Source organism: Daktulosphaira vitifoliae, unplaced genomic scaffold (assembly GCF_025091365.1).
Source record: "Daktulosphaira vitifoliae isolate Bord-2020 unplaced genomic scaffold, ASM2509136v1 Scaffold_2, whole genome shotgun sequence".
Taxonomy (NCBI): domain Eukaryota; kingdom Metazoa; phylum Arthropoda; class Insecta; order Hemiptera; family Phylloxeridae; genus Daktulosphaira; species Daktulosphaira vitifoliae.
The window spans coordinates 24790212-24803292 of NW_026099573.1; the positions used below are offsets into that span (position 1 = coordinate 24790212).

At 24.2% G+C, this 13081-nt stretch overlaps 2 protein-coding genes across 3 annotated transcripts; one reads left to right on the top strand and one right to left on the bottom strand.

The window, feature by feature from the left end:
• Positions 1-163: 163 nt before the first annotated feature.
• On the bottom strand, positions 164-4410 carry LOC126897682 (very-long-chain 3-oxoacyl-CoA reductase-like). Its single transcript, XM_050671459.1, has 6 exons — positions 4040-4410; positions 3719-3765; positions 3553-3628; positions 2842-3182; positions 1652-1864; positions 164-1464 (listed from the first exon to the last, which is right to left on the bottom strand). The coding sequence occupies exons 1-6, from the start codon at positions 4212-4214 to the stop codon at positions 1342-1344; spliced, it is 975 nt and encodes a 324-aa protein (XP_050527416.1). The 5' UTR covers positions 4215-4410; the 3' UTR covers positions 164-1341.
• A 3419-nt stretch (positions 4411-7829) lies between these two features.
• On the top strand, positions 7830-12597 carry LOC126897676 (kynurenine/alpha-aminoadipate aminotransferase, mitochondrial-like). Of its 2 annotated transcripts, none has more exons than XM_050671451.1 (10): positions 7830-8015; positions 8878-9000; positions 9231-9387; positions 9485-9653; positions 9726-9915; positions 10484-10600; positions 10653-10796; positions 11049-11355; positions 12082-12290; positions 12375-12597. In XM_050671451.1, exons 2-10 carry the CDS (start codon positions 8929-8931, stop codon positions 12423-12425), a joined length of 1416 nt encoding a protein of 471 aa, XP_050527408.1. In that variant the 5' UTR covers positions 7830-8015; positions 8878-8928; the 3' UTR covers positions 12426-12597. The 2 variants fall into 2 exon arrangements, with proteins under 2 accessions (XP_050527408.1, XP_050527409.1); XM_050671452.1 differs by lacking the exon at positions 7830-8015 and adding an exon at positions 8436-8543.
• Positions 12598-13081: the final 484 nt, after the last annotated feature.

The following is a 13081-nucleotide window of genomic DNA, read 5'->3' on the forward strand; positions in this document are numbered from 1 at the left end:
TTTATAAATTACAACAGATTAAATTTAAATGTTTATTGATTTTATAAAAAACTAAAAAAAATAAATAAAAATAATTAAATAAATTACATTTCACATTCGGAAGGATGATATTTAACATAAAAACAGCAAAAACATAACACTTGAATAAAACAGTTTTGTATATTTAATTGTGCTGTTCACAATTAAAATAACAAACAACTGTGATTATTATGAACATTTTAAATTTTCTTGTTTCAATATAAATGCACCTCAATTTTTTCAAATGCTTCCCAGAAATTGTTTGAAAGAAACTGACCATAATATGTATGGAAATTTAAATGTTTATGTTAAAAAGTAGCTCTTATACGCTGTTAAAAATGTAAATGTATGTTTTTTAAGTATTTTTACTGTTTTTATGTTAAATATTCTTTCGAACAAATATTATTTTAAATTAATAATTTAAAGAGAAAACAGTAAAAAAATTAGGAAAAAAATGGACAATTAGGCATTTATTTTATCATGACCAGAGATATGTTCAATATTTTGTACTCGAGAAGTAAAATAATTTTTGTGGTTCCAAATTCTGTTTTAGTAGAAAAAAAACTCATTTACTCCTTAATTTTTTCAAATTCCGCGTATGGTGATTTATAGGAATTCAATGGAATTGCATGTATTTATAAATTTTGTTTTTTTTATTTATGAAGTTATTCCAAACATGCCATTAACTAGTACAAATTTGTATTAATTGTCTTAAAAACTTAGTAATTTGTTGTTATGGAAGTTTTTGTGGAGAGAAATGTATTAGGAGGGTTGATCCCCTTAAGACTCGAGAAATATTTTGTACGCTACTTTACAGTGTGATTTATTAATAACACTGCCTCTAAATTTTTTCGTTGTAAAATGAATTTTTGAAAAAAATTAACAAAAAAAAGTTTTATTTGTTTTTATTACCCTTGAATTATTTTTATACAATTAGACAAAAAATGAAGTGTGGTAGTGTTTAGTTGCACAAACTTGAAATCCTTCAAAATTTCTCAACAAAAATTTATAAATGCATATACTCTCAGTCCTAGTAATAAACTAAACAAAAACTAGATAATAATGCAAAAAATTATACCTAAAAAAAAATTTAGAAAAAGTAAAATGTATAATAATTGTAACAATCTCAGTTTGTGAGATTGTTCATTTATTTTAATTATTCATGTTTTGAACTGGACAACTTAAAATTAAATGAATAAATTAAATACATTACTTATTTATACAAGTAATAAAGAATAATAGATTTTTATGTATAACATAATAGTAACATCAATTTTATAATAACTAATATCAACAAATAAGTTTATTAGTACATATTTTAACTCAAACAGTCGATGTTTTTGAATTTCCTTTCAAAAAATTGGCACGTTTTCTTAAAAGAGTCATTAATCTTAATAATGATATTAATGGATGGCATATAGAATCTAAATATTGTACAATGTTCACCTATAAAAAATTCGAATTGAGCATAATTATATAGTTTAGATTACGTTTTAAGTTATTTTTTAACATTGAAAGTATTTATACTTGTTTAGATAATCATATTATTTCAGATATTTATTATTAAAAATGAATTAAGATTACTTTGAAATATAGTATTATGTTATAATCTATTTATTAAATAGTTACTCACAAAAATAGTATGAGGTAAATATCCTGTAGTTAAACTTTGTATACCGGTTGTTTTTAAAGCAGAATGAACATATACTTTTGGACTTGGTACCATCCATGAGTTTCTATTTGACAAACTTTCGGTGGCAATTGAGTATGGTATTACACATTGTACAATAATTCCATCGTTTTTGTGTTCAATTGTCAATTCATTAGAAAATTTCTCAATAAAAGCCTAGACAAAAAATTAGAATTAGAAAAACTGGGAGATAACAGTTAAAATATATTTATATATTTATACGTCGACAATGCCAACAAATTTAGCAGATTTTAATTAAAATTTTTTTGTAAATTAGAATATTTTAAATAAAACTAGTAAAATAAAGTATAAATGTCAATCTATTGTATTATTATTAACAGTAATATCTTAAAAAGAAGAACCAGCTTTTCATTTTTACTAAAATTTTCAAATGTACATTTTGTTTTATTAAACTTTAATAACTTAAATGTTTAACAACTTAAAAACACTTTAAATAACACAATTTCACAACAAATATTTATTTATTCAAATATAACTTAACTTGTTTTTAATAATATATGGATAACTTCATTATTTCTAGTCAAATTTCTTTTAGAAAATCACTATTAAATTTTGAATTTTAAGAAAAAAGTTTTACCAGACTCGAAATTAGTGTCAAATTTTTACTTAGACCCATATGAAATAATTATGACGATAAAAAATGTATATATTATTGTAATTTCTTAATAATTTGTCCTGAAATATTGACTTATATTCCATTACATGTTCCTACTGTTACATTGCGTAATAGTTCACTATTCTACATTCCTTCGTATTAGCAATATTATAGTAATTTTTTACCGGTTAACCGTATGCTAATAAATTTCAATTCAGTAAACAATAAATTAGACTTTTTTCATGACTTTACTAGGGTCAAGTTCTATTTCAAAATATATATTTAATTTATACTTATATATATATTTTGATTATTTATTTACATATATTCTATTATTATTTAATACTCGGCGTTTACTTAAATAAATAAAAATAATCATGTTAGTTCATAAGTTGGTTTATGGGCTACATTTATTGTTAATTCCTATGAATAGCTATACTTAAGCTATCTAAACAACATGCTTAAGTAAAACTTATGCATAACAATTAACTATAAATAAGACCCTAGGTTTTCATACTTTTGTAGCACCATAAACAGCAAGTAATGGACTGCTTATAACAGCTTCAGCTGACGATATATTTATAACTATTCCACGACGGCGTTTTTTCATTCCAGGCATTATTGCTCTGCACAAATACACCAATGGTGTGACATTTAACTTAATCATATTTTCATACAATGGGTTGTTTTGATCGAAATTCAAAAAATAATCGGGATAAGGATTATGTAGTCCAACATTATTGACTAAAACACCCACGTCCAAATCGGATAGTTCTCTAACTATTTTGTCTGTTAATTCTGGATTTTCATCATAGAAGTCGACTTCAATTATTTTTGTTTCTACTTTATACTTGGTTCCTAAAATTAAATAACTTATTAATTATTCAAAACGTCTTATTGCAATTATGTTCACAAAATATGATGTTAAAATATTTGTAATAATGGTTGCAAATATCCAATTCATACTAAGACCTAGCTTACATAATAAATATATAGCTATACAATAAAAAATTGTGCTTTTTAATCAATTCTGAAAGTTTGTTAAATTTAAAATTGATATCTCTGTCTGAGTTACAAAAAAATTATTTAGTAAAATTAATATAAAAATAAATAATACAAGGAACTAATTAATCCTTATGACATAAAAAGTATACTCTTAAACTTAAAATTTACAAATGTATAATTAATTTTTTTGCAACTAAAAAATTTAAACGGAAAATTAACTTACTTATGCCATTTGATGTATCTTCTAATCTAGCCCTACTCCTACTTATTAATACTATATTCAATCCTTTAGCTGCTAACTGTGAAAAAAACCAACATTTATTTTAGCAGTCGTAAGTGCTTATACGAATATAAATCGGCCAATATGTACTCTGAATCAAAATGCATACCTGTTCGGCGTATTCCCTTCCAACACCATGTGTGGCACCTGTTATTACTGGTACATAAAAATAAATAACAATAAATGAAAGTAGCTTACGAGATTTTATACGAAAATATAATACAGAATGAAGTTAATTTAAACCGTGTTATGCACAATAATAAACAAATTGTTTATTTATATTTATGTTTAATAATATTTGATAACAAATAAATTATTAAAAAAGTAAATAAAAATAAACTTGCTCAAATTTATCAAGTGAGTATTAAGCTTATTTAAAGTGATCATAATTTATTACATAAATAAATGTTATCAACTATGCATTTCTTACCTGCCCATTTTCCAGCTTTTTGAAAATTGACCGTCAATCCAATTATAGGTGCTATTAAGTGTTCATAAGAAAACTTTAGTCCGAGATAAAATATCTTTAGAAAAAATATACATAAACCAGCAACTCCCACAATTTCTAAAAAACTCCTATCAGATGACCAAAACATTAAATCCATTTTTTGTTAGTCAATCGAAGAATAAATTTTAAGCTTAACTTTAAAGTTATATGTCTACCATTTGAATTATCATTAATTACAACTTTAATTAAAATTATAGTTTATCTTATATTATATAGTACGAATAATAAAATATTAAAATTGTAAAAAAAAATATAAAAGAGACACTTAAAACAGAGACTATTCATAACACATAAACAACTAAATATCAAAGAAAGCGGTTTACAAGTTACCAATTAGCTAACTCAAGGTGAGCATCAAAAAGTGAAGGGGAAAATAAGAGGGGACAAAAGTAAAAGTTGGTCAGTTTATAAAATCGCTCTTTAACAGATTATTTCTTAAAATAAATGTAATTAAATTTTAAAATATCATAATATCATAATGATATATACATATCATACAGCAATAAAATAAATTTTTAATTAAATAGTTAGTGCTCAATACTTATATGAACGAAAAACTTAATAAGATTATTTTTCAACCATGAATCGAATAAGGCACCCCTAAAAACTACCAACAAGGAAAATTTATTCGAAATTAAAATAAATGATCTGCAAATAGTTATAAGCTTTTATTTTAAGAGCAAAACATAATTTTTAAGATGTAACTAATTTTGTAAAAAGGTATTTTAAAAAGATTAAATAGAGCTCAATTTAAAAAATATATTTAATAGTTCAAAGCAACCTTTAGAATTAAATTCTAAAGGCTTCATGTGTGTTTATGCAATGTCTACATCGAATTTTTCATAGTATAAAATTTCTATTGACTACTTTTATTATTTATGTACCAATACTAAGAAAAATATATTTTTAATCATTTATGTTTTTTTAGAAATTAATTTTGTACCAATCATGTTATTAGCTTCGATGCGAAGCTGAGAAAGTATTGGTTTTACTAANATTTTGACTTAACCTGATTAAAATATATTTTTTAGCTTCGATGCGAAGCTGAGAAAGTATTGGTTTTACTAAGATGTGTTTTTTTTTTTTGTGTCTGTTACCACTTTTTCTCAGCTCTCACTGAACGGATTTCTTTCAACGATACGTCAAAAGATCACAAATTGTATCTAGTCGAAGACATTACCCTCAAAAATTGAAAATTTTCCCTGGTTCCCCGTAAATGGGGGAAACCTCCAAAAAAATTACAAATTTAAAAATCGCTAATTTTCGAAATTTTTTTTACTAAAAACTGCCATAACTTTTTCAAAAATGAATATATTAATATAATTTGTTTTTTTATAGATGCTTGATGTCTTAACCTGTCATTTAGTATATTTTTTTTGTAAATCTGACACTTAACCAGCCCACAGGGGGGATTTAAAATGACAACTTTTTCACAAAAAATTTACTTTTTCAACTTTAATTTTGAAAGTGTTCCGGAAAATCTGACACTTATATATATATATCTTAAATTAAAGCTAATGTAATATACTTTATTATGGGAAAAAAAAATTTCGGACTTAATTTTATCTTCACGGTGAAAATAGTTACCAAATGCTATTATTGTGTGAAAATTCTCGATTTTATTTTTTACATTTTTAACTTTATAATGCTATAACTTATTGAAAAGTGTATGGTTCAACACAATTTTTTTATGAGAAATAATATTTTTTAATAATCCCTTTTTAATTCAGGATATTAATAAGAAATAGCAGAAATGTGCCGCAACCCCCCTGTGCTGCGATTCCCCTGTGCTTATATCTGTGGCTTATATCCAAAAGCTAACAACATAAATGGATATGTGATAAAATACAGGTTATTTTAGAATTTAAAAAATTGTTTTTGCTTTCAAGAAAAACTGCCAGAACTGGCATATAAACTTTTGGAAATTAGCCACAAATATTATATAATTAATAAATACAATATAAACTATTATACATTTTTTAGAAATTATTTAAAACAATACTACATCATGCGAATTATTACAGTTTTTAGGTTTATATTTTTTAGTTATAATACATTTTAGGTACTATTTGCGCTCTCTGTTGATTTATATACAGTTTAACAAATAGTTTTTTGTGTTATAAAAAGAATATTGATAGATATATTTATTACTTTTTTATTACTTGTCATTAAAAATTATACTAAAATTTAAAACTATATAAAACAATAAAAAATATTAACATATCAACTAAAAATAACACTGAATTTCATGGAAATACTTTAATATAGTTGCGACGAGCAACAGCTATTAGTTATTTTTCTACATTTACTATATGGGTTATATATACTAGATAAAAATGTTTAAGCTCAAAATAAATGTAGTATCACTTATATTAAGCTTGTTTATAAATTTTTCCTGTTCATTAAATAACAATTTTAATGATCAAAAAGAAATATACAATGTCGCAAATGTACCTACAAGTAAAAACAATAATCTTCATAAAATAGATTTTCATAGTGAACAAATAATCATTGTAAGAGCAATTTTAGCCATAGGCTATATATTTTTATGTTTTACAATAATATTAATTTTAAACAGAATTAGCAAACAAGAAAAAAAATATATGTCAGCGTTTGAGATTGTTTAAAAATATAAAAGAATTATAAAAACACCAAATATGTAATAATAATTATACTCTAACTTATTTAATTTCATTAATAAATTTTCAATTGTTGAATAATGTTTTAGTTTTTTGTAAGTAATGTTAGCATAGTCATGCTTGGAGGGTGGTTTTGGTTTCTGATTTGTTTAATAAGTAATGTAGATATAATTCAAATGTTTTGAATGATAACAAAATTTTATTTTATAAACTATGATGTATAAGATTTCAATAATATTTTGTGAACGCATTGTAATTATTGGAGAATAGTGACTCAAATAATTATTCTGAATTACAAATAAAAAATTGAAGGAGTCATAGTTAAATATTTTTAACTGATAATGAATTTTCTAAGTAAAAAAAAAACCAAAAATGGCAATCTATAGTCTATAGATTGCCATTTATATGTAGGGTTATCGAATTACTATAAACTACTTAAATATGTTCAAAATAAATTTAACATTAAAAAAAAACCCAGCACAGGGGGGTCGCGGCATAGTGGTGACGTGGCATAGTTGGGTCAAGTATAATGATATCTGACAGTGATTAAAATCACTATCATAAATACTTCGATGCAAATCTTTAGATAGTGTTTAATCTTAAAAAATTGGTGGATTATTCCAAAAGCTACATGATTTGCTATTTCCTTATTTATATCCTGATTAAGATAAAGTATATCGAATGAAAAAGGAATATAAATATTATTTCTCATAAAAGAATTGTGTTGAACCATACACTTTTCAATAAGTTATAGCATTATAAAGTTAAAAATGTAAAAAATAAAACCGAGAATTTTCACACAAAAATAGCATTTGGTAACTATTTTCACCGTGAAAATAAAATTAAGTCCGAAATTTTTTTTTTCCATAATAAAGTATATTACATTTTATTTGTGATTTTTTGATGTATCGTTGAAAGAAGTCGATTCGGTGATAGCTGAGAAAAAGTGCTAACAGACACACATACAAAAAAAAAACGCATAGTAAAATCTTCTCAGCTTCGCATCGAAACTAAAATATGTAATGTGGTGCTGCACTCTATAATACAACATAGAAAGCTACACATAACCAAATCTAACCTGTCATGAAATTTTAATTTTCTCTTATCACATATCGTTTTATCATTGTAACATATTAATTAAAAAATTTTAAGTTTGAAATCAAATTTATTGTATTTAACAATTTGTGGCAGCATGTCAGAATGATACCAAACTTTTCAACATTAAAACACAAATACAAATATTCTTATAGACTGATCAGGTTGTTTCTTCTATTTTACATATCGCATTTTACATCAGTTGACATATTATTTACAATCAAAACAATATAATCATATTTAAAAAAAAAATTTTAAAAAGTAAAAACATACTTTTTGACACAAGTTTATTTTTAACAACTTCTATAAATTATTTTTTTTTTCATAATCTGATATATATTTGGTGTATACTTCAATTTAATTTTTTTTAGCAAATACACAGTTTAATATTGTATATTTAATAGATAAATAAATCCATATTATTTTTTTAGTTTAGTATATACTTTTTGAAATAATCAAACATTTTGTAATCTTATTATTCAATCTATAATAATCAAAATGATTCAATATAAAGGGTCAATAAGGTCGTCATTTGTTTATCTTGTATGGAAAGAAATGATAAATTATATTTTACTTTGAGTTGATATTTCATTTTATTATTTACAATTGAGTAATAATTGTTCATAATTGTTTATAGATGTAATAATTTTAAGTAAATGTAATACGTTTTTTTGAAGTTAAATAATTTAATTGTAAGTAATACGAAAAATCGTTTATACTGTTTTATTATTAAATTATACAGTCTAAATTTTTGTATTTTGAATTTTGATAGATACTTATGTGTTACAATAAAGATAAAATTATAATTTACATTTCGTGAAAATAAAAAACTTACTAATTATATTAATATTTTAAATAGTCTGCATTATATTTTTAATTCCTTTTCACCATCTCAATAGACAATTAATATACAATATACATGCTTGATACATTTACTGGAATAATGTTAACACGACCTATACAGAAATGTGTCAATATTTAATTTTATAGTTATAAAAAACCTACAGTAACCTTTCATCATTACAGAATAATTTATAAAATTTGCATCAAATTTTAAAAAGAAGATATATATTTTAAATGGGTTCACTAATTAGGCAACAGACGCTAGTTCGCAGTTTTATTGCTAATGAATGTAAAAATAAATACTTAGTAAGTAACCAAAACATTATTTTCAATGAATATAATCTGTTTTTATAAAGTTTATATTTAGATTGTAGCAAAAATAAAATTATCACTTAATTAATAGAATGTAAAGCTGCTAACGAAATTTATAAAAAAATTGTTTAAAATATTAAAATTGAATCATCTAATTTATGTATATTTTTTCAAGGCAATTATAAATATAATGTTTGAACTAATATTAATTTTTTTAATTTCAGTGTTCGCTATATATATCAAAATGTTTTATATCTCGAAGTTCATATAAAAAATTATCTTCTAAGATCGCTACTAATATATCTAAACCAAAAATTAATGTAACGCATTTTTTTAACGACGTCGCTACAAAACGAACACCATCAGAGCTGAGAGAAATAGGTTACTTTTAAAATTCAATAAAATTATCACAATTAAAAAATATTTATAAAAAATTAATTATAAATTTGCTATACTTTTTTCTTGTTGATTGTTAAAGCAAGTCTCGTTGATAAATTACCATCTAATTGCATAAAACTGGCAGTTGGTGTTCCTAACGTACAAACATTTCCATTTAAAGGAATTTCTGTTGAATTAATATCTGGTGAACGTATCGAATTAAGCGAATTAGAATTTTCTTCGGCATTACAATATTTACCATCTATGGGGTATAAAATTTTTCAATTTAATGTTCATGTTTAGTTAAAGGACACTTAAATCTTTTGATAAAATTCTTTTAGTTATGCGCCTTTGTTGCATAAATTAAAAAAAATTCAAGATAAGTACCATGGAAAACAAAATTGGAATGAAAAAAGCATTATGGTTACTAGTGGGGCTCAAGAAGGTTTGTCGAAAGCTGTAGATATGTGTATGAAAATCGGCGATCCTATCATTCTACCCGAGCCAATATATCCAGGAGCAAAATCATTAGTATGTTTTATTACAAATTAATAGCCATAACTAAAAAAAATACTATAGTTTTGAACTTTTAGATTCTTTGTATTGACAATGTAAAAAGAATTTCAAAAGCCGTTTTTTTTATTCTAACTGGAAATATGTTGAAAGGGAGATAAATTATTTTAATTGCATTATATATTTTAAAAAGAATACTCCAAATTTTAAAACTTTAATATTCTTCTACATAAAACCACTTTAATCTATCATCCTTCTTTAATAAGTTATTAATAATCATAAATTTTGAAGGTTTGAAATTTTAAAAAAATCCTCACGTATTTTCCGAATTAAGTTTTGAAAAACTTTAAATGTTTTAACTATCAACCAATAACTGATGATTATCACCTTATATTTTAAGTTTTATAACAATATAAAATGTGATATTCGAATATACAAATTATATTTTATTATTATAGAAAATTTAAAACGTTTAAAAATTATAATTACATATCAAATATACCTATTTACGTGATATATCAAAATAGTGAAATTTTATCTATTTTTTAAAGGAAAACCCGTATTTTATATCTGTAACTGAAATTAGTTTACAGTGTATGATCCAGATATAATAGCCATTCGAGAAGACGCCACTGGAATGATAATTGAGGACATTGAAAATGCCTTACGCGAAAGGAAACTAAAGAACCTTCCTATTCCAAAGGTAACTTAAGAAAAAAAAGTTTTGAAAGATTGATTAGGAAAATATTTTTTAGATTTTGTACTTAAATCCAACAGCATCAAATCCTTCAGGAGTAACTATAGCTGAAGATAAAAAAAAGTATATTTATTCTTTGGCTTGTGAATTTAATTTATTAATTTTAGAAGATGATCCATATTACCACTTGAGCTTTGAAAAAGTAAGCTTTTTGTTATGTTTATTAATATTTCGTTAATTTTGCAATGAAAAAGTACTTGGGTCGAATTATTCTTTTTTACGTGGTTTATTGGTAGTTTGTTACCAGCAAACAACCAATTCAATAATGGCGAATTCCTACCATTTAATATTTAAATCCAGTAAGAATAACTCCGAAATTGATATTTTTCAAGTTCTAAACAAAATAAATAACAATTTTCCCATAACTTATGTATATGTTCATATTTTTTTTTAGCAAAACCCTGTTAGTTTCATGTCAATGGATGTTGAAAATCGCGTTCTCAGATTTGATTCGTTTTCAAAAATAATGAGTTCTGGTCTTCGTGTGGGCTTTGTTACAGGTCCAAAGACTTTGTTACGGCAAATGGAATTACACGTTCAGAGTTCGACCATTCACACGTCTTCTCTATCACAAGTACTTGTCAACAAATTACTCATGCATTGGGACGATGATGGTTGGGTAGTACATATAAATCACGTAAAACAATTTTACCTCAAAAAGAAAAATTATATGATAAAAGCAATTAAAAATCATCTTGATGGTAAATCTATGTATTATTTAACAATTAATGATATGATAGGTCACTTCGTCATTTTTTTATTTTTAATTTCAAAATCCATGGCCAATTCAGTTAAAAATAAAAATATAGTAAACTATAATTTGTTTAATTAAAAACTTTTAGCAATAATGAAACGAATATCGAAACTACTTTCGATTGGATTTATTTAGGATTTGCGAAAAAATATTCTTCTTTTTAAGTACTTATTTAACAAATATATATATATATATATATATATATATATATATTTGGGTTAATTATTATTATTATTTTTAGTTAACTTTTTCTATCGATAATACATAAATATTTTCCATTAAATATAAGTTATACAAATGCAAACATTATTTTAAAATATTTTTCATCATTATCATCATCTCCTTGATCTTTATCGCAACTATTTGAGGTAGACTTTACCTTACAATGATTTAAAAGAATTTTTACATCGACTGTCGACCTGATGCAACTTTATTATAAGGTGTATGGTCACCCATCCGTAGACTAACAACAAACAGCGCACCTAAACTTCAGCTCTAAGACAGCAACTGAATCAACCACTGCGCTACACCACACCCTATTTATACTAAATATTTTTAATTATTAAAATAGATTTAGCGAAAACCAAAAAATCCTATGGTGTTCTTACTCTTTCAACATGTTAATAATCGCATTTGATTATACATTAATTAAATTTTTCAAAATTATAAATAGGTTTGGTTGAATGGGTTGAGCCTTCGGGTGGAATGTTTTTATGGTTAAAAGTAATTGGTTTGGAAGATACAAAGCACTTAGTAACTTCAAAATGTCTTGATAAACTCGTGGTTGTTGCGCCCGGCTATGCTTTTTCAACGGACTCGAAAAAGCCATCGCCATATTTACGACTTTCATATTCAATAGCATCGCCTGAAGAAGTTGATAAGGCAAGAAATTCCATTACATTTTTTTTTTAAATTATAACGATAGTTAATTGGAAAATGATAATTTTTTATTTGTATTATTTTTAGGGAATAAAATTGCTAGCCGAATCAATACGCGAAGAACTTATTTCTAGATAATAAGCATTATTGCATACAAATATCTAATTTTTGATTTCTAAATAAATTACTATTTTTTGAAATGAAACTAGTTCATTAATTTATATTTTTAAGAATGTAAGTATCAATTAAAAATAAGACGCTAATTTTTAAGAAACTATAAAAGATACAAACAAAATATATATGAGATCATAACAAATAATATTTTAACTAAATAAATATAATAATCATGAATACATTTTATGCTTACTACATATTTTATTTAAAATATTATATTAATCTCAACACATGTAAGCAATAAATCACAAAATAAATAATAATAAATATTGGTAACTTCGTACAAAATTACAATTTTAAATCAACATACGTAAATAATAATTTCACAAGTTAGTAAACTGAACATATTTAGCAGATATAATGCATAATATTTTCGCAAAACATTAAGTAGTAAAAAGAAAAGAATATTTTTAAACTTCGGGTTGGTCCCTTTGAAAGGCAATAAACAATTTTTGCGTGCTGGACATATGCCGTTTTTACCTTGACAACGCAAAACTTTATCATCGTTACCGGCTATCATCTCAAATATTCCTCCATGACTAAAGCAACTGGGCCGATCTGAACACTGTGACCTGATAATGCTGACCATTTGTTCTTTTCTAGAAGTTACAATAATTAAT

What these genes read in the sequence shown, in the direction of transcription:
- LOC126897682 (XM_050671459.1), bottom strand. Translation starts at nt 4,214, where the DNA reads ATGGATTTAATGTTTTGGTCATCTGATAGGAGTTTTTTAGAAATTGTG. An exon ending in AAAAGCTGGAAAATGGGCAG is followed by an intron (nt 3,766 to 4,039) that starts GTAAGAAATGCA and finishes TTTATGTACCAG; the next exon opens with TAATAACAGGTGCCACACAT. An exon ending in CTGTTTATGGTGCTACAAAA is followed by an intron (nt 1,865 to 2,841) that starts GTATGAAAACCT and finishes TTTTTTGTCTAG; the next exon opens with GCTTTTATTGAGAAATTTTC.
- LOC126897676 (XM_050671451.1), top strand. Translation starts at nt 8,929, where the DNA reads ATGGGTTCACTAATTAGGCAACAGACGCTAGTTCGCAGTTTTATTGCT. An exon ending in ACCACTTGAGCTTTGAAAAA is followed by an intron (nt 10,797 to 11,048) that starts GTAAGCTTTTTG and finishes ATTTTTTTTTAG; the next exon opens with CAAAACCCTGTTAGTTTCAT. An exon ending in AATTAAAAATCATCTTGATG is followed by an intron (nt 11,356 to 12,081) that starts GTAAATCTATGT and finishes AATTATAAATAG; the next exon opens with GTTTGGTTGAATGGGTTGAG.